The 20,039-nt window shown below is 45.4% G+C and overlaps 1 protein-coding gene across 1 annotated transcript; it reads left to right on the top strand.

The window, feature by feature from the left end:
- The first annotated feature begins 347 nt into the window (after positions 1-347).
- On the top strand, positions 348-19,566 carry snrnp70 (small nuclear ribonucleoprotein 70 (U1)). The gene is made up of 10 exons (XM_083649706.1): positions 348-516; positions 1,276-1,429; positions 2,211-2,273; positions 3,719-3,773; positions 3,872-3,936; positions 4,163-4,225; positions 5,091-5,172; positions 15,949-16,050; positions 16,631-16,730; positions 18,004-19,566. The coding sequence occupies exons 2-10, from the start codon at positions 1,283-1,285 to the stop codon at positions 18,911-18,913; spliced, it is 1,587 nt and encodes a 528-aa protein (XP_083505832.1). The 5' UTR covers positions 348-516; positions 1,276-1,282; the 3' UTR covers positions 18,914-19,566.
- The last annotated feature ends 473 nt before the right edge of the window (positions 19,567-20,039 follow it).

Raw genomic sequence — 20,039 nt, 5'->3', positions numbered from 1 at the left:
TAAAAATCTTGAATCTTGAATCTTGAATCTATTATAGCCTGCATCAAATTCTTGAGCAAATTCTGCTCTCACTGAGAATGTCAAAATATAGGCTAAGCGATGTGATGTAGGCCTATACCTTTTGAGATATTAACGTTTGTTTGGCACAACTCATACTAGTTAACTGCCGCGGGGTTACGCATTTTTGCGTGGCAGTGACGATTGTAGTCCACACTCCAGATCAGTGGGTGGCGGTAATGCACCCGAAAGTTGTTTGCCAACCGCCATTAAACTCAAAAGAAGAAGAAGAAGCATCGACTTCCGGCATCCCGCCATTTTGCTGTAGACAACAGCAGTGTGTGTTGGTTTCATGCAGCAGGGCGCCGTGTGTGCGTGAGTGGCCCTGGCCGAACACTTCTTATTCTTATTTTGTATTTCTTCACCAGAGCTGCTGGACAGGACTAGCACAGAGGAGACATCACACGTGTTGTAGTCGTGTACGCATGCGCCAGTCTGTGTGAAGACGGTGGATTTAAGGTGAGAGAACTCATTAGCCAGTCGAGGCCCAGTGTTAGCATAGTGTTAGCATACTTAGCTTGACCACAAACGTGACGGACTAATGTTAATGCTAATATACACGATGAAAGTCTTTAAAAACGTTAATGCTAACGTTACAGCCTATTACTTGGCCGGTAGCATTTGTAGCACGCGATCAAAACGCTCCATAGCGTTCAACGAGTTTGTTGTTCCGCCGGGCGAGTACATTATGTTCAAAGTAGAAAGCAGCTAATGTTGGCCTAGTGCTAGCTGGGAGGGGGAGGTCGTAAGCATTGTCGGGCCAGCCCACTGAGCGATAGGGCTAGCCAGGCAAAATGACTTGAGAAATCTCTGGTACAGGGCAACAATTCCCCCCAAGATTCCAACTATTGTATTTTCATTCAATTCATATAATTTCCATTTCCATCGCTAACACACTCAGCACTTGCAGTGCAAGCTGGTTGCCAGAAGAAGACTAAGAACACACACAGCGATGTTGTTCACACGCTTTCACAACTTTATGCACTAATTCTTCTTTTGTAAGTGCCCAAATAATTTTGTAAATACCCCAATTTTTTAGACAGTGGGGGCAAAATATTTTACCAATTTCCTAAACTGGTCGTAACAAATTAACCAATCACCAACACTCATTGTTTGGGCAGCCGTATCTCCTGTTGGTAGTGTGTCACAATGTTTCACTTACTGGCTATGTGTTAAGCCATCAGCAATTTAAATCTTTCTGTGCTCTTGTTTCTTTAGGTGAAAGATGACGCAGTTTTTACCCCCGAATCTGCTGGCTCTCTTTGCCCCGCGGGACCCCATCCCTTTTCTGCCCCAGCTGGAGAAGCTGCCCCACGAAAAACATCACAACCAACCTTACTGTGGCATCGCACCGTTCATCAGACACTTTGAGGTGGGCACACTATCCTCTACTGCAGTCCTATTCAACTGGCGGCCCGGGGGCCAAATCCGGCCCGCCAATCAAGTCACACTGGCCCACGGACCAATTCTGAGAGGGGGAAGGGGGACTCTGCTCTCTCTCTCTCTCTCTCTGTCTCACCCCTCTCAATTACACAGAGGCTTCATCAGCAGATACAAATCAAGTCCTGTTTCTGTTTTTCATCTGTGGATTCTTTTTCTGAAAAGAAAATAGAATGACAAAAACAATCCAAACATGGACCATGATGCTATGATAATAGCTCAGGGAAATTCATGTCCGGCCCCCTGGCCCTTAGCTTTCTGACAATGTGGCCCCCTGAACAATATAGTTGAATAGCCCTGCTCTACTCAATGGTTCTTCTCAACTTGGGGATCATTTTCACTAATTCTATCCATACGTAACACAGTGACAGAATGTATGACTATTTTTGTCACAGGTTTCATACACTTTCTGTAATAAAAGAGCTAAAACAGGGATGCAAACTATTCACCTTTAGGTGACAGTCACCTTTTTGATCCCAAAATAGGGCACTCAAGTGAATGAGTTCAAATCCCGCAAAAATCTATTCAGATGGGGACCCTGGGACAAAATCTTAGCAAATGGCGATCCGTGGTATAATTTGTGTCAGTTTAGGGTGACAGAAAAGTTTGAGAACCACTGCTCAGTCCTCCTAACCCACTGCTCTGCACAATGAATCATGTTTGTTTCAAAGCTATATTGACACCCGGTTGATATAATTGTCTTTTCTGAACAGGACCCTAGAGATGCTCCTCCACCAACGAGGGCAGAAACTAGAGATGAGCGGTTGGAGAGAAAGGTAAAGTGACTTTAGATGAGTCTTTTGAGTGTATTACAGAAGGTAAAGTGACTTTAGAAGAGTCTTTTGAGTGTATTACAGAAGGTAAAGTGACTTTAGATGAGTCTTTTGAGTGTATTACAGAAGGTAAAGTGACTTTAGATGAGTCTTTTGAGTGTATTATAGAAGGTAAAGTGACTTTAGATGAGTCTTTGAGTGTATTATAGAAGGTAAAGTGACTTTAGATGAGTCTTTTGAGTGTATTACAGAAGGTAAAGTGACTTTAGAAGAGTCTTTTGAGTGTATTACAGAAGGTAAAGTGACTTTAGAAGAGTCTTTTGAGTGTATTACAGAAGGTAAAGTGACTTTAGATGAGTCTTTTGAGTGTATTACAGAAGGTAAAGTGACTTTAGAAGAGTCTTTTGAGTGTATTACAGAAGGTAAAGTGACTTTAGATGAGTCTTTTGAGTGTATTACAGAAGGTAAAGTGACTTTAGATGAGTCTTTTGAGTGTATTACAGAAGGTAAAGTGACTTTAGAAGAGTCTTTTGAGTGTATTACAGAAGGTAAAGTGACTTTAGATGAGTCTTTTGAGTGTATTATAGAAGGTAAAGTGACTTTAGATGAGTCTTTTGAGTGTATTACAGGAGGTAAAGTGACTTTAGATGAGTCTTTTGAGTGTATTACAGAAGGTAAAGTGACTTTAGATGAGTCTTTTGAGTGTATTACAGAAGGTAAAGTGACTTTAGAAGAGTCTTTTGAGTGTATTACAGAAGGTAAAGTGACTTTAGAAGAGTCTTTTGAGTGTATTATAGAAGGTAAAGTGACTTTAGATGAGTCTTTTGAGTGTATTACAGAAGGTAAAGTGACTTTAGATGAGTCTTTTGAGTGTATTACAGAAGGTAAAGTGACTTTAGAAGAGTCTTTTGAGTGTATTACAGAAGGTAAAGTGACTTTAGACCAGTCTTTTGAGTGTATTACAGAAAGGAAGTAGCAGACTTTAGGGCTATGCACACATGTCCCAGTCACATGTGCCCTCTACCAGGAAATGAGTGTGTGGTCTGGTCTGGTTGGTACAGGCGATGGGAATCCTTAAACGCTTGAATTTTAATGTGGTACAGTATTTTCAAGGTTTGAAAGATTTGAATAAAAAACAAACAAGTGCTTGAAATTGTAAGTGCATGAGGTTTATCGTAGATCACTGAGGCGACACGTTTAAACTTTGAATTAGTCTGTAGAAAGCACTCAGTCAACATAATGTGGGTTGTTTGTAGCACAATAACATCTGCTTTCATGTGATGAATGAGTGGAATAATCAATCATTTTGAGTATATATACAAATCAAATAGCACAGCCGTAAGGTGCTTGCGCCTACAAAATGCTTGAAAAGTGCTTGAATTAGATTGAAGAAATGTGTAGGAACCCTGTGTGAATTGACTATTTCCTGCACAAACGTTGTGTTGCAGAGGCGAGAGAAGATTGAGAGGAGGCAAACGGTGGTGGAGACGGAACTCAAGCTGTGTAAGTTGACGTGGTGAAATACAGAGCCCTTATAAATGTGGGTGGAGCGCTCGCTCTTAAGTAGGCTAATCTGCTTTTCCTTCCTTCCATGACTTTAGGGGATCCCCATAACGACCCCAATGCGCAAGGGGATGCTTTCAAGACATTGTTTGTTGCACGAGTGGTAAGCATATTAATATTTCACCTTCAAGTGTCCTTCCCCAAATGTGATGGTGTTTTGTGCTATCGAGCTCAACAGTGACCGCCTCCGTTCACGGCTCCGGCATCAGGAAGTGAATCTCTCACTCAGAAAATCCTTATATAAAGAGTTTTAAAGCTGGAACTTCCTGGAGCCAGAGCTGTCACTGGCTCTAATGTAATGTAATCATGTTCTTTTCTCCTTGCTTTAGAACTATGATACTACAGAGTCCAAGCTTCGCCGTGAGTTTGAGGTGTATGGCCCCATCAAACGGGTAGGTGCAGCTGCCATGTTTCCAAAAAGAAGCCCACCTCACCACCTGTCTCTCCTCCTGCCTCACCACCTGTCTCTCCTCCTGCCTCACCACCTGTCTCTCCGCCTGCCTCACCACCTGTCTCTCCTCCTGCCTCACCACCTGTCTCTCCTCCTGCCTCACCACCTGTCTCTCCTCCTGCCCCACCACCTGTCTCTCCTCCTGCCTCACCACCTGTCTCTCCTCCTGCCTCACCACCTGTCTCTCCTCCTGCCTCACCACCTGTCTCTCCTCCTGCCTCACCACCTGTCTCTCCTCCTGCCTCACCACCTGTCTCTCCTCACCACCTGTCTCTCCTCCTGCCTCACCACCTGTCTCTCCTCACCACCTGTCTCTCCTCCTGCCTCACCACCTGTCTCTCCTCCTGCCTCACCACCTGTCTCTCCTCCTGCCTCACCACCTGTCTCTCCTCCTGCCTCACCACCTGTCTCTCCTCACCACCTGTCTCTCCTCCCGCCTACCACCTGTCTCTCCTCCCGCCTCACCACCTGTCTCTCCTCCCACCTCACCACCTGTCTCTCCTCCTGCCTCACCACCTGTCTCTCCTCCTGCCTCACCACCTGTCTCTCCTCCCGCCTCACCACCTGTCTCTCCTCCTGCCTCACCACCTGTCTCTCCTCCTGCCTCACCACCTGTCTCTCCTCCTGCCTCTCCTCCCACCTCACCACCTGTCTCTCCTCCTGCCTCACCACCTGTCTCTCCTCCCGCCTACCACCTGTCTCTCCTCCTGCCTCACCACCTGTCTCTCCTCCTGCCTCACCACCTGTCTCTCCTCCCGCCTCACCACCTGTCTCTCCTCCTGCCTCACCACCTGTCTCTCCTCTAGATCTACATCGTGTACAACAAGAGGAGCGGGAAGCCGCGTGGCTATGCCTTCATTGAGTATGAGCATGAGCGAGACATGCACTGTGAGTACCAACACACACCACTGACCCAAACGCATCAAGCAGCACACATCTGTCGTCATGGCAGGGGGCGGGGTCATGGCAGGGGGCGGGGTCATGGCAGGGGGCGGGCCGTACTATCTTGTTTCATAGGATTTATTGATGTTTAATATACTGGCTGCCCTGATGAGCAGTGTCTTCATCTGAAGACTCACTCTCGTTTTTTATTTATTGAGACAAGTTATTAGCGCGGCCTCAAGTTGAAGCTCTCTTTCTTGTATCATAGCGATATGGAGAAAATCAAATGTCACAATTTTTGACTAAATATTCTATTGATATTGTGACAATGTTGTAGGGATGACTATTGGTGCTTTCACGCATTCACAAAATGTAATTACACAATGAGATTTTTAGTAATAGTAATAGTAGTAGTAGTAATAATATAATGACCAAGTGGGTAAAGGCAAATAATAGAGCAGCTACAACAGTGTGGTAAGTTCAGAAAATGACATCACTTTACTGTAATGCAGCTTTTAAAAACACTTATGCCATATCACATTATTACCATATCCAAAATCGAAGGCGATATCTATCTAGTCTCATATCAGATATAGATGTCTGTATCACAGAACGGTAGCTTTCTAAAATAACCAACCTACTTAATTATGCCGAATGAAGGTGACTACTATTACAATTTATGGGCAATATGAAATATCCCTGCAGTTTCATGCACAATTTGCATGTCTAAAAACACACCCAAGTCTATGGTTGTGTGTGTGTGTGTGTGTCTGTGTCTGTGTGTGTGTGGTGCACACCATCAGTGGACTAATAGTGTGCTTGTGGAGAGCTCCACATCAGTCAGTGGGGAGGTGGGAGGAGTCAGGTAGCATAAAACCCATCCTGATAACGTGACCTCACATCCTGTTTGGCTCTACGTATCAGTCTGGACTCTGAGCCGTGCACAGTGATTTCAGTGGGTGGGAGTACGTACAAAGACCGCTGGTACATAAACCTTCTTCTTGTTTAATTGGATCTATTTCTGCAATAACTGCACTTAGCACTGTGTAAACCTACCTGCTCTCTGCATTGCTTCGCAAGGCAGAGAGCCATGCGAGCAGCCATTACTATTTTACCAGCGGCGTCTCTGATTGGCCCGTTACTATGTCAACTATGAGGCAGGTCCCTGATTGGTCCAGCAGAACGAAACAGAATGTGAGTTGACGTGAGCGGACGGGTTAGCAGCAGGATAGGACTCAGGTAGAAATGTGTCAGAATGGTGGTCTGTAAAGGGACATGTTGGCCCGTCAGAGGGCAGATGGTGTTGTAGCTCTGTGGAAGAGCTCTTCTCCTGGTCCCACTGTCATGGTAAGCACACGGTCATTGCAGGGGCTTTTTGTTAGGCTGTAAGGATAGTGTGGGAACCTGTTTGATATTCAGCCTCTTTCTCTTAAGTTCTTATCAGTGGTCCTCAACCCTGGTCATGCTGAGCTTAGTATTGCTTTCAATAGTGTCCCGCTGCAGAGCTCCACACTGAGGCCCACCTCCGGCGCTGGGACCCATGGGGGAAAATCGCACGTTTATTGCGCTTCCTTATCAATAAAGTAACGTTTACATTCCAGTGTATTATATTACGCCGTGTGTTATTTTGTTGCGTCGTTTGTCACTAATAAATAAAGTAGCCTACCGAGGCGTGGGGGCTGTACCCAATAGTTTGTAGCTTCGAAGCTTCGTTCATAATGTTGTCGTTTGAATTTTAATACGTCTATTGATTGTGTTTGACGGAGCTGCTGCTGACTGAAGTCCAGAGTGTTGCCAGACAGGGTTTCCAAAATGCATCGGACTCCGTGTGCAAGAGAGTCTGTGCGTTAAGAGGAAAACACACGCGCTATATCGGTGCACACCAGCGCGCACACTGACACACACAAACACCACCACACTGTCAAAACCCCCAACACTCAGTCCCGCCCAGCCGCCCATTAGCCAATAGCATTTTAGAGAAATGTGATGCACCTCTAGACTGACCAATCAGAAGCGGTGTGGAGCTGTTTGACAGCGTTACCAAACTATAAAGTGACAGGTCAATATTCTTAACGTATGCCCATTATAACTCGGGGGATTTAAGCCGCGGTTACAATTAATTGTATCGGGAGATAATTTACAGGACACGGTGTCCTGCAGATTTTTATTTGCTGGACTTTGATTAATTTTAAAGGACAATATCCTGCAATTACGGGACAACAGAAACCAGATACAGCTGATGATTTCCAGCACATAAACTGTTCGAAAGCTAAACCCACCCAAGCCCATTTCCTCGGCCACAATGCGATCCAAAACAGTCCCAACTGTGCGGAAAACCGCTCAATCTGGCAACACGGCACAGCACCTCAAAAGATGGAGAAGAGCTCTTGGGATAGCCCGGTAAGTTGACTATGCTGGAAGCTAGTTAACTTTTGCTAGCTAAACAAAATAGTATCTTGGACAACCTGACCGAAAATGTGCCATCATCCTATGTTTCATAATATGATCAGGAGCGAACAGTAACCTGTTGAAAGGTGTTGAGCTACGGAGACGTTTCTCTCAACGTGTGTGTGTCACACGTTATGTGGAGGAGCAGAGGAGGCTGCAGCGTCATTTATTCAATAAATTACACCAAAATGTAAAACAAAAAAACATAACTGCCATAGGAACCTCTAACGTCGGAGAGGATCAATGTTCAAGTTTATTTTTTCTGACATCACAGAAGACATTCAAAGCACAAAGAAAACCACAATAAAAGATTTGAATGTGAACAAATGACATTGGGCACAGCCCTCGTATCACGTCATGTTACGTCCATGCCTCTATGTATTATACGCTGTCTGCTCACATTTGGTTTCATGTTTAGGCTATTGTTTGTCATGCTTATCGTTTATAAATAACTTGTATGTTTCGATGCCACAGTATTACAGGCTACAGAGCATTACAAGTTAGATGCCACAGTATTACAGGCTACAGAGCATTAAAAGTTAGATGCCACAGTATTACAGGCTACAGAGCATTAAAAGTTAGATGCCACAGTATTACAGGCTACAGAGCATTAAAAGTTAGATGCCACAGTATTACAGGCTACAGAGCATTAAAAGTTAGATGCCACAGTATTACAGGCTACAGAGCATTAAAAGTTAGATGCCACAGTATTACAGGCTACAGAGCATTAAAAGTTAGATGCCACAGTATTACAGGCTACAGAGCATTACAAGTTAGATGCCACAGTATTACAGGCTACAGAGCATTAAAAGTTAGATGCCACAGTATTACAGGCTACAGAGCATTAAAAGTTAGATGCCACAGTATTACAGGCTACAGAGCATTACAAGTTAGATGCCACAGTATTACAGGCTACAGAGCATTACAAGTTAGATGTCACAGTATTACAGGCTACAGAGCATTAAAAGTTAGATGCCACAGTATTACAGGCTACAGAGCATTACAAGTTAGATGCCACAGTATTACAGGCTACAGAGCATTAAAAGTTAGATGCCACAGTATTACAGGCTACAGAGCATTAAAAGTTAGATGCCACAGTATTACAGGCTACAGAGCATTACAAGTTAGATGCCACAGTATTACAGGCTACAGAGCATTACAAGTTAGATGCCACAGTATTACAGGCTACAGAGCATTACAAGTTAGATGTCACAGTATTACAGGCTACAGAGCATTAAAAGTTAGATGCCACAGTATTACAGGCTACAGAGCATTAAAAGTTAGATGCCACAGTATTACAGGCTACAGAGCATTAAAAGTTAGATGCCACAGTATTACAGGCTACAGAGCATTACAAGTTAGATGCCACAGTATTACAGGCTACAGAGCATTACAAGTTAGATGCCACAGTATTACAGGCTACAGAGCATTAAAAGTTAGATGCCACAGTATTACAGGCTACAGAGCATTACAAGTTAGATGCCACAGTATTACAGGCTACAGAGCATTACAAGTTAGATGCCACAGTATTACAGGCTACAGAGCATTAAAAGTTAGATGTCACAGTATTACAGGCTACAGAGCATTAAAAGTTAGATGTCACAGTATTACAGGCTACAGAGCATTAAAAGTTAGATGCCACAGTATTACAGGCTACAGAGCATTAAAAGTTAGATGCCACAGTATTACAGGCTACAGAGCATTAAAAGTTAGATGTCACAGTATTACAGGCTACAGAGCATTAAAAGTTAGATGTCACAGTATTACAGGCTACAGAGCATTAAAAGTTAGATGTCACAGTATTACAGGCTACAGAGCATTAAAAGTTAGATGTCACAGTATTACAGGCTACAGAGCATTAAAAGTTAGATGCCACAGTATTACAGGCTACAGAGCATTAAAAGTTAGATGCCACAGTATTACAGGCTACAGAGCATTAAAAGTTAGATGCCACAGTATTACAGGCTACAGAGCATTAAAAGTTAGATGTCACAGTATTACAGGCTACAGAGCATTAAAAGTTAGATGTCACAGTATTACAGGCTACAGAGCATTAAAAGTTAGATGCCACAGTATTACAGGCTACAGAGCATTAAAAGTTAGATACCACAGTATTACAGGCTACAGAGCATTAAAAGTTAGATGCCACAGTATTACAGGCTACAGAGCATTAAAAGTTAGATGTCACATAACCTCTGCTTTGATTGATTCACCATCAATAAAGTAGGCCAGGTCTCCCATCAACACAATTCTCCGTTGCTGGGGAGCATCATGAAGCCAGTAGTACACCTTAATGGAAGGAGTCTATCTTTATGTTGTAATGTGGTGGCTGTCGCCCCCTAGTGTGCACAATTTCACACCTCACTTCCTTCTCCAAACAGAGGTGGGCCTGAGTGCGCAGCTCTGCAGCCAGACCCTTCTCTTTAGTTGACACACTGGTGCCTGTAACACCACTGTGACACCAGCCTGGGATACGAGCAATATCCCGCCCCAATAGCTGGATTCAGCTGGACTCGTCAGGACCAGAGTTGTGGTATCACTGTTCTATTGTCACAGCCAGGGAAGGGAGTGACTTGGAGGGGAGGGAGTGACTTGGAGGGAAGGGAGTGACTTGGAGGGGAGGGAGTGACTTGGAGGGAATGGAGTGACTTGGAGGGAAGAGAGTGACTTGGAGGGAAGGGAGTGACTTGGAGGGAAGGGAGTGACTTGGAGGGAAGGGAGTGACATGGAGGGAAGGGAGTGACTTGGAGGGAAGGGAGTGACCTGGAGGGGAGGGAGTGACTTGGAGGGAAGGGGGTGACTTGGAGGGGGACAGTTCTATTGTCACAGTCAGGAAAGGGAGTGACTTGGAGGGGGACAGTGGGCCACTGTTCTATTGTGACAGCCAGGAATGGTAGTGACTTGGAGGGGGACAGTTCTATTCTCACAGCCAGGAAAGGGAGTGACTTGGAGGGAAAGGGCGGGAGTGACTTGGAGGAAAGGGAGTGACTTGGAGGAAAGGGAGTGACTTGGAGGAAAGGGAGTGACTTGGAGGGGGACAGTTCTATTCTCACAGCCAGGAAAGGGAGTGACTTGGAGGGAAAGGAGTGACTTGGAGGAAAGGGAGTGACTTGGAGGGAAGGGAGTGACTTGGAGGAGAGGGAGTGATTTGGAGGGAAGGGAGTGACTTGGAGGAAAGGGAGTGACTTGGAGGAAAGGGAGTGACTTGGAGGGAAGGGACGGGAGTGACTTGGAGGGAAGGGAGTGACTTGGAGGAAAGGGAGTGACTTGGAGGGAAGGGAGTGACTTGGAGGGAAGGGATGGGAGTGACTTGGAGGGAAGGGACGGGAGTGACTTGGAGAAAAGGGAGTGACTTGGAGGAAAGGGAGTGACTTGGAGGAAAGGGAGTGACTTGGAGGAAAGGGAGTGACTTGGAGGGAAGGGACGGGAGTGACTTGGAGGGGGACTGTGGGACTCTGCAGTGTATTAACTGTGTGTTGTTCTCATTGCCACTGCAGCCGCCAATCTGTGATGGCTATTGGCCAGAGCTGGCTTGCAGATGATGAAGGTTATGATACATCTACACCCTACTACCACAGCTCAGTGTATGGTTGGTATAATGGGTTTGTATGATGGGTAAGATTTCTTTCCACCCTCCATCTCCTACTTAGGGAAGAGGAGCTACGTTCAATGGCAAAAGCACCTTTCCTTTGTAAGCTTTAACTGTGATTGATAGAACTTGGAGCTTGGGCTTTGACCATTGAACGCACCCCAGGCGAATAGTGTATTGACAGGTGCCCAATGATTCTGCCCTTTATGTTAAAGCCACCTCAGTTTAAGGAAGGCTGTTGCGATGTAGTCTTTTTTTCTTTCTTAGCTTTATGGAGAGGACATTGTCAGTGAGTGTGACAGCGAGGAGGATGTCCCAGAACGACCAGAAGCTCCAGTTAGAGAGCTTTTCCAAAGGTTCACCAGCACTTGGAATCTATATCCACAGAGTCGTAAGGAACGTCAACTATTTTGACGAGAACTGTCAAATCTTCACCGTGAAAGTTGACCTAAGGCATTTGCTGGGCTGCTAAAGCCGGCTCCATGGGGCCAAACTGCTTCTGTGTGACTTTACTGACGGGCTCTAGATGTCCTGGAGCTGCACAGAGTTCCTAACTTGATTAGATGAGATGATCTGCATAATGCCAGGAGCTCAAAGAACATGTTGACAGGTTAGATTTTGAGCTGGCTTTAATATAATTGGCTGATGAGGGGCCTCCCTTGATAATACTACAACATACTGTAGGCTACTCATACACTGTTGCATCCACAGTAGATATTAGGCAAGGTAACACTACAGACTCGTATAACAAAATAGACCAAAGGTTTTCACAGAGAGGATTGTGACACGTCAGTACGTTGGAAGCATCATCAGCTCACTTCATACACTTATTTCATCATGTGCAACATGGTTAGATTGAACTCTTTGATATCCTCGTTTTTCTGCTTTCAAGTTCAAAAAGAAAAGAAAGCGCTGGGCAGCGTTGTGTTCTGGCCTGGTGTGTGAGTTGCTCGGGGGTTGTGGTAAGACAACTCCTGTAAGGAAAACTGCTCCTATTTAGCTTAGTCACTTTTTCAGAGGGCCAGTTTAGGCAGTCCTGGCAGGGGGTTTGGTAAGGCCCTACTAGAGACGCAGATGTTGTCATACTTGGTGAACCTAGGACAATGGAGGGGTTGCGGTAAGGCCCCCTGTTTGTTGTGACACTGCTTTCTGGTAACGAGGGGTTTTGGTAAGCCCCTCAGTTTGGGTCGTGTGTGAGGGGTTCTGGTAAGACCCTCAAGACTGTACTATGAGTAAGGGCTGTTGGGTAAGTCCCTCTTCTTGGACGTAAAGGCCCTGCCCTCAGGGATCATCGCCACATCAGACCAGTGTAGCAGCCAGGATGGGTCGTCTGGATCTCCTCAAGTTCTACCATCAGAACAGGTGGATTCCAACGCTGTTGTGTGGGGTAATGGGCTGTTGTGTGGGGTAATGGGCTGTACTGAGGGGTAATGGGCTGTACTGAAGAGTTGGACAGTCAGAATATAGTGGATGTTGTGAACATGCCATCAACACCTGTGTTGATTGACAAATGGAGGTTTTTTGCTGTGGGTTCCTTGCAGCATGTTGCACATGCATCCAGAGGGTGGGAGGAGAGTTGACGGTGAAGAATTCTCAACAGATTCAAGCTAAGCCATGAGGACACAAAGACCACAGTGCACTTCAATATGATTACAAGTTGGGCTGGCTAGGATTTATTTAGAAAGCAACCTACTGTGGCAATACGCACATTTTCACAAGATCAGGTGCTGAACAAAGTTTGGAGTCTAGTCAAAAAATACTTGGGTGGAGACAACCATCAATAGATTCATAGTATATGTCACTCATGCATACAATGATGTGCTAAGGAAATTTGCCAGCCTCTGGGTTCTTTCTTCAAAGAATTAGATTTGCATGACCACAGTGAAATGCTGTTATGACTGCACAGTGCACAGGGGCTATTTTTCTCAGGTTTGTGAAAATTAATACAGGGCCAACTCATTAATTATAAATTAAAATGCAGATTTACAATTACTCAATGACCCATCACTGGCAATTTCTTCAGGATGTTATGGTCATGTGTGCTATACTGAAATAATCAGAATTTGCTTGTTTGCATGGACACTGAAGTTACCTGTAAGCAAACTGTTGTGATAGTCTCACGTGGTGAATACATACTGTTACACAACAGTCCTTTGACTTATAAAAGCACAACGTTAACTAACAAAGCAGGTTGGTAAGTTGGTTTAGAAAAGAAGTTGTAAATGTAACAAAACTATTGTTTGGATTAAAGACTATCACTCAAAACTGTGGTCAAAATTGAGTGTGATTCTGCAGCTCAGGGTAACATGAAGTAAACCATCTAGTTGTAAAATAAGTGACACGGGAACTGTGACTAGGGATGTAACGATATAAAAATTCACGGTATGGTATCTACCAAAATATCTGTGTGTGTGTATATACGGTGTTTCACCGTATTAACAAAAAAAATATATATACACATATACCGGTACTTTAATTCAATATACTATGGCTCATCGAAAAAACAAGTATTTTACTTTGAAGAAAAATATTGCTTTATTGTACTCAAACTAATATGAGAACATTACGCAAACGTCCTGAACTTATTTGTATTTTGTAGTGGCGTGCTGCGCCGTGCACATTGTGCAACATGTCGTGGGCATGGTGTTAAGGCTGAATTATACTCGACCAAGCTCGTTGGGGGTGGGAGTCTCCGTGCAGACCTCGCGCTGGGGCTGATGCCATTATACTCAGAAAGTGATCAGCATGTATTGTACAATGGTAAATAGTGAGAACAGCCCGTGGAAAAGTCGCAATGAAACGCTATTATGTGCAGTACTGAGTGCGCTTTCACTCTCAAACGACCCCACATCAGCACATGAAGGAATCACCAAACTTGTTTTTACTGAAAGCCGTTTTAGTTCTCAGCCCTGATAGCCTACTACTCTGTGATGCTTTTAATCTCTCTCAATAATGCTCTCAACACAACACATTTACTTGGTGAAATGACTAAAAACGAACAGTTGCAAATCAAAGTTTATAGCAAGAAATGTGGCGAAAACACAGCTCATAGTTCAGGGTTCAGTGGCTTGAAAGCGGCCATGTTTGGAGAGAAGCCTCGCGCTGTTAGAAAAAAAATCATGCACAAGGCGAGTGCCCGACGGAGCTAGCGCCCAACCACGCCCAACAAATTTACGTCATTTGACGCGCCTGGCCCTCGCTCCACCCCCGCGCCCTTCACGGCAGGGTGAGCATAATTCAAGCTTTACAGGGAAAGCGTAATATCACGGTATATCGTTGCATCCCTACTTGTGACTCAGTGACCAAAATGTCCAAGGGGATTTTATGTCATGTTTAGATTGACACTCATTTGTGAACAGTGTTGGAGGTAACTCATTACAAAGTAACAAGTTACATTTACACATGCCTGTAATCACATTGCATTTGTAATGAGTAGTATAAGGCATCCAGTCATCACATGACAGTTACTAACTTGCATTGCAGACGTTCTTCATGTATCTGCAGGATACATCAAACATGCTGTGCTTTTTCATCCATGATTGCGCAACACAACAACTGACTGTAAAAGCAGTTAAAGTGCTAGAATGTATGGGCTGGAGGGACGGGGAGGAGTGACGATTGGTTGGTTCAGGCCAATCGGAGGCAGTCGTCCCTCCGGCCGATCCATGGACCCATGGATTAGCTGTACGCTGATACCATTCATTATGCTTCCATTCTGTTTAGGTGTTCCAGTGCCAGGTGCCCTCATTAATGCGAATTACACCTGCGTTATTTCCTGCTTTACCACCTCAAAAGGTTGCTGTGAAACGGGTCTATTGTAGCACCAACTTTCATAGGAGTTCGAGGCAGATGGGGGGGAGGATGGCAGCACATTACTTCACATCTCAGGCGATGTTGCAGAGTAACGCAAAAGTAATGTAACGAGTAGTGGAACAAATTACTTCATCATTTAATTGAAGTAAGGCATTACTTTTTTAAGTAATTTGTAATATATTACTTTTTTGAGTAATGACCCCCAACACTGTTTGTGAGGCATCCAATGGTTAAATTGCAGGTCTAAATAGAACTGTTGCACCAAGACATCAAAATAAGCGAAACCGGGGCATCTGGGTAATGTGGAGGTAAAAGCAGAGACCCGGTGGTTCAATTCCCGACAGCGGTGCTTCCGGCTTGGTCCCACGTTCCTACAGACACAATTGGCCGTGTCTGTGGGTGGGAAGCCGGTGGGGTGTGAGTCCTGGTCCCTGCACCTAGTGCCGCCTCTGGTCGGTCGGGCGCCTGTACGGGGGGGGAGGGGAACTGGGAGGAATAGTGTGATCCTCCCACGGCACGCACTACGTCCTGCCGGTGAAATTCCTCGCTGTCAGGTGAAAAGAAGTGGCTGGCGACTGCACATGCATCGGAGGAAGCGTGTGCTAGTCTACAACTCTTCCCCAGATCGGCAGAGGGGGTGGAGCAACTAGCGGGACAACAGGGGGGGGGGGGGAATTGGCCCAAGTACGATTGGGGAGAAAATCTGAGAATAATCCAAAAATAGTTGCTGAAAGCAAAAGAGGAAACCTAGGTGAGAGGTGGGTCAAAGCATAATGTATGGACACTGTGGTGGAAGGAGGTCCCAGAGAGCAGCCTGCCCTCTCTCTCCCTGCTCCTGGTCAGTATGATCCTGTACTCTTTGTGTGCTTGGCCACAGTGCTGCAGCCTTCAGCCAGGCTCACTCCTCTCTGTCCTCTGCTGTCCCTCTGCAGCCGCCTACAAGCACGCCGACGGCAAGAAGATCGACGGCCGCAGAGTGCTGGTGGACGTGGAGCGAGGACGCACCGTCAAAGGATGGCATCCCCGCAGGCTAGGTCTGAACCTTGACTTTGAACTTGACAACATAAACATTCTAAAAAAAATGACCCCTAGCTTACTTCCTGTTGCCGTGTTTGCAAGTAGAGAGCCAAAGTGAACGTCACTTCCTGCTTCAGCACTGTACCAGAGATTTTCATCTGCCATTTATTTTCCCGTAGACATTTCGTAAAATGCTTCTAAAAATAGTTGTTGATGTTGTCAGCAGTTGCATCATCAATAAATACAAGGGAACCAGTTCCATTGACAGCGATACATGCCCGGCTGTCATACATGTCCACGCGTGGGCATGTTTGACTGTTCATACAACTGATTCCCTTGCATTTATTGATGATGTGACTACTGACAACAGCAACAGGATGAATTCTGAAGTGTTTTGGGCCATATTATCTGCTCAGACTCTGTCAAATGCTTCAGAGCCCATTTGGACGATTACGTGATTGTTAGTTTGTCCAACTGTTTTGGTCCCTTATTGACATTGAGAAAAGTCCTTATGCTTTGCAGCTTATCATGATGTAAACAGTATAGAGTGAGCTGTGTATGCAGCTTTTCATTCTGACCACACTTTTGTTTGAATAGGTGGTGGACTGGGCGGCACCAGGAGAGGCGGAGCTGATGTCAACATCAAGCACTCTGGCCGAGATGACGCCTCTCGCTACGATGACATCGCTCGGGGAGGGTCAGTCACTTCCTTCAATGTTACCATTGCTTAAGTTCATGCAGCTGTTTCAGCCCTGCTCATGTAAGAAGAACAGGGATTTGGTCAAAGCACAGGGTTGCCATGGCTCCTCGAAGGTTTGTTCAGCAACATCATCTTCACAAATGAGGACCACTTTTATGATTTTTAAATGAGGACCACTTTTATGATTTTTAAATGAGGACCACTTTTATGATTTTTAAATGAGGACCACTTTTATGATTTTTAAATGAGGACCACTTTTATGATTTTTAAATTAGGACCACTTTTATGATTTTTAAATGAGGACCACTTTTATGATTTTTAAATGAGGACCACTTTTATGATTTTTAAATGAGGACCACTTTTATGATTTTTAAATGAGGACCACTTTTATGATTTTTAAAGCGTAAATGTCTTTTTTTTTTTTTGTGTGATTTTCATCAAAGTGGCCCTCATTTGTGAAGATGATCTTGCTCAACTGAAAGTTCACAGTTTATGTGTTAACAGACCTTATGTCAGGCATTTAACCCCATAAAAAATCCCACTCACTTTGAGATAAAGGGACCAGGAAGTGCATGACCTCTGACCTCTGGGTTGGCCTACAAAAATAGGTCATCCTTGCGGTACTCTTTCTCTCTTCCACGTTAGACGCAATTGTATTTGTTCTTCCGGTTCAGCGCTAGTTGGCAGCCAATTTCAAAACAAAACGTAACTGAATGCAGTTTGGCAACATTCAGAAGCTACACTGCGGCCAACTTCAGTGACATGTTCATAGCGTTACTGCTGCGAGGAGCCGATGGCTGTACCCGGTCGGCATTTAACGTTACCGTAGTTACAAAAGCACGTCGACAGTGTTTTCTCACTGCCAATAGTAGCTGCGTTGACAGATACTAGCTAGTCCGACTGGTCACACAGCCAGCGCTATCAGTCCTCGCTGCTGGTTAAATATTTCCAAATATTTTATTTATTTCGTTTAGTTTAGTTTATTCTGATAAACTGGTCACATATTTGGAATGTTACGTTCTCATCCGAAAAAATATTATTTAAAACTTTAAAACAGTTTGTTTTTTTGCCTGAAAACAGCTTTTTGGCAAGTCTAAAAATGATTACGGTAGACTTCCTAACCCTAAAATGGAAAGACGATTACAAAATGACGTTATGCGGAAGCGTCCTTATACGGGCAAATAAGGTGAATATCATTGCAGCATGTTGCTTGGTGTGAAATGCGGTGCTGCTCTGTGTTCTGACCGTCTCTTCTCCTTTCTCCCTGAAGTGAGCGTGGTGGAGAGCGTGCTGGAGAGCGTGCTGGAGAGCGTGGTGGAGAGCGTGCTGGAGTAGAGCGTGGTGGAGAGCGTGGAGTAGAGCGTGGTGGAGAGCGGCGGGAGCGCAGCCGGGAGCGTGACCGGGATAAGGAGCGGGAACCACGCCGGCGTTCCCGGTCCCGTGAGCGTGGTTCCCGCCGCCGTGGTTCCCGGTCCAGAGAGAGAGACAGGGAGAGAGGAGACAGGTCGGCCCTGGCCCCGGGCCTGGCCCCAGGCCCAGAGGAAGGGAGCGTGGGTGGTGGTCGGCGTCGAGACAGAGAGAGGGAGCGGGGAGGGGCCGGGGCCGGGGAAGACAGTAGGAGCAGAGAGAGGAGCAGAGACAGAGACAGGAAGAGACGCAGCCGCAGCCGAGAACGCAAGAGGGACCGGGAGAGAGGCAAGGGCCCCGACGGAGAGGAGAGAGGCAAGGCCCTGGACGGAGAGGAGAGCACCCAGGGAGATGGCCCCGCCGCCGAGGGGGGAGAAGAGCCCGAGGGAGAGGAGGGCGCCCCCGACGGCCTGGAGGAACGCAGCAGGGACAGGGACAGGGACAGAGAGAAAGACAGGGAGCGCAGGCGCAGCCACAGGGACAGAGACAGGCGGCGGGGAGACAGGGACAGAGACAGAGAGCATAAGAGAGAGCGAGGAGACAGAGAGAGAGGAGGAGGGGAGCGCAGGGGGAGGGGAGATGACGCGGGCCCCCAGGACGACGTGGGCAACGGGGAAGAGGGAGAGCGAGACACAGCGGCGCCCCCTGTGGAGGAGGGGAGCCAAGACGGGATGATGGAGCAGGAGTCTGTGCAGTCCGGAGAGGGAGAGGGCTACGGCTCCGGCTCCAACGAGAATGGCTACAAGATGGAGGCACAGGGAGACCAGTACTGACATTGCCGCTAGCCGCCATTTTGATTCAACAGACTCCCGCTTTCATACAGAAAGTGTATGATACTGTACTGTCCCCTCGCTCCCTTACTCTGACTGCCACAGGGCAGGTTAGCTAGAGGAACCTCCTCGGTACCATCATTCACTAGCTTAGCTTTCAATTCCAATCTGATGAAAGGTCTTAAAATATTCCACTAGCTATCATCTCACATGTAGTTGACTCATGAGGGAGCAATGGTTTCCCATTTTGCCCAACAAATCTGTGCCACCCAAGGTTCCTGCTGAATTTAAAGAGTTTCAACTGCCTTTGTGTGTGTGTGTGTGTGGGGGGGGGGGGGGGGGGAGCAGAAACTGTTAGGCATCAATGACTATTTTTTTGTACAAGTGCATAACCATGGGGGAGGCACTAGCTATATTTGTCTTACGTAATTTTGGAGATTTGTGTTTTTTCTGTCCTTTTATTTTCCAAACCCAGGTATCACTCACTAAGATTTTTGTTTGCTTAATTGGACCCAAATAGGCAACAATTTCAGCAATTAAATCTACTTTTGCATGACCAGGAGTGGGCTGATTACACATTTTTCACTGTTAAACTAAACGGAGCATTGTTCTGTTCAGCAGCTTGGTTGTGTTGGAATAAATTTTCTTTTATTTAACACTGGTGTTTGGCTCCACATATTTTAGCTCTGCACAAACTGGCATCGTAATTGTGGATAGGACTCTAAGTCAACCTAGTTATGAATATTTGATGAAGGGATTGTACCTCATACATCTATGTAACGTTACGGTGTAGTCCAGTCAGGAGTTGTGACTCGACTTGGACACGTACTCAAGCTTTGATGCATTCAGACTGAAGTTGGAGACGAGGACTCAGACTTGTTCATTGATAGATTGTTTTTAATGGGCCTTAATGTGCCATAAGCTATTGATAGCTACTGTATATCATGGCAGGCATGTGTGTTCCCAGGTCCTTTACATTGATTTGAATTGATAGATTTTGTGCAAGAATAAAAATTCAAGTTATTTTGATGTGTATGTGTGTATATATATACTGTGTATATATATATATACTGTGTATATATATACTGTGTGTATACATATATATAGCTATATTTATAAATGCTGTAAG

Source organism: Poromitra crassiceps, assembly GCF_964638095.1.
Source record: "Poromitra crassiceps genome assembly, chromosome: 13".
NCBI lineage: Eukaryota > Metazoa > Chordata > Actinopteri > Beryciformes > Melamphaidae > Poromitra > Poromitra crassiceps.
This window is presented reverse-complemented; position numbering and strand designations above follow the sequence as displayed.

Bases quoted from the DNA above. Each gene is read 5' to 3' on its own strand.
- snrnp70 (XM_083649706.1), top strand. From the start codon at position 1,283: ATGACGCAGTTTTTACCCCCGAATCTGCTGGCTCTCTTTGCCCCGCGG. The intron at 3,937-4,162 runs GTAAGCATATTA...TCCTTGCTTTAG, and splicing joins CATTGTTTGTTGCACGAGTG to AACTATGATACTACAGAGTC. The intron at 16,051-16,630 runs GTCTGAACCTTG...TTGTTTGAATAG, and splicing joins ATGGCATCCCCGCAGGCTAG to GTGGTGGACTGGGCGGCACC.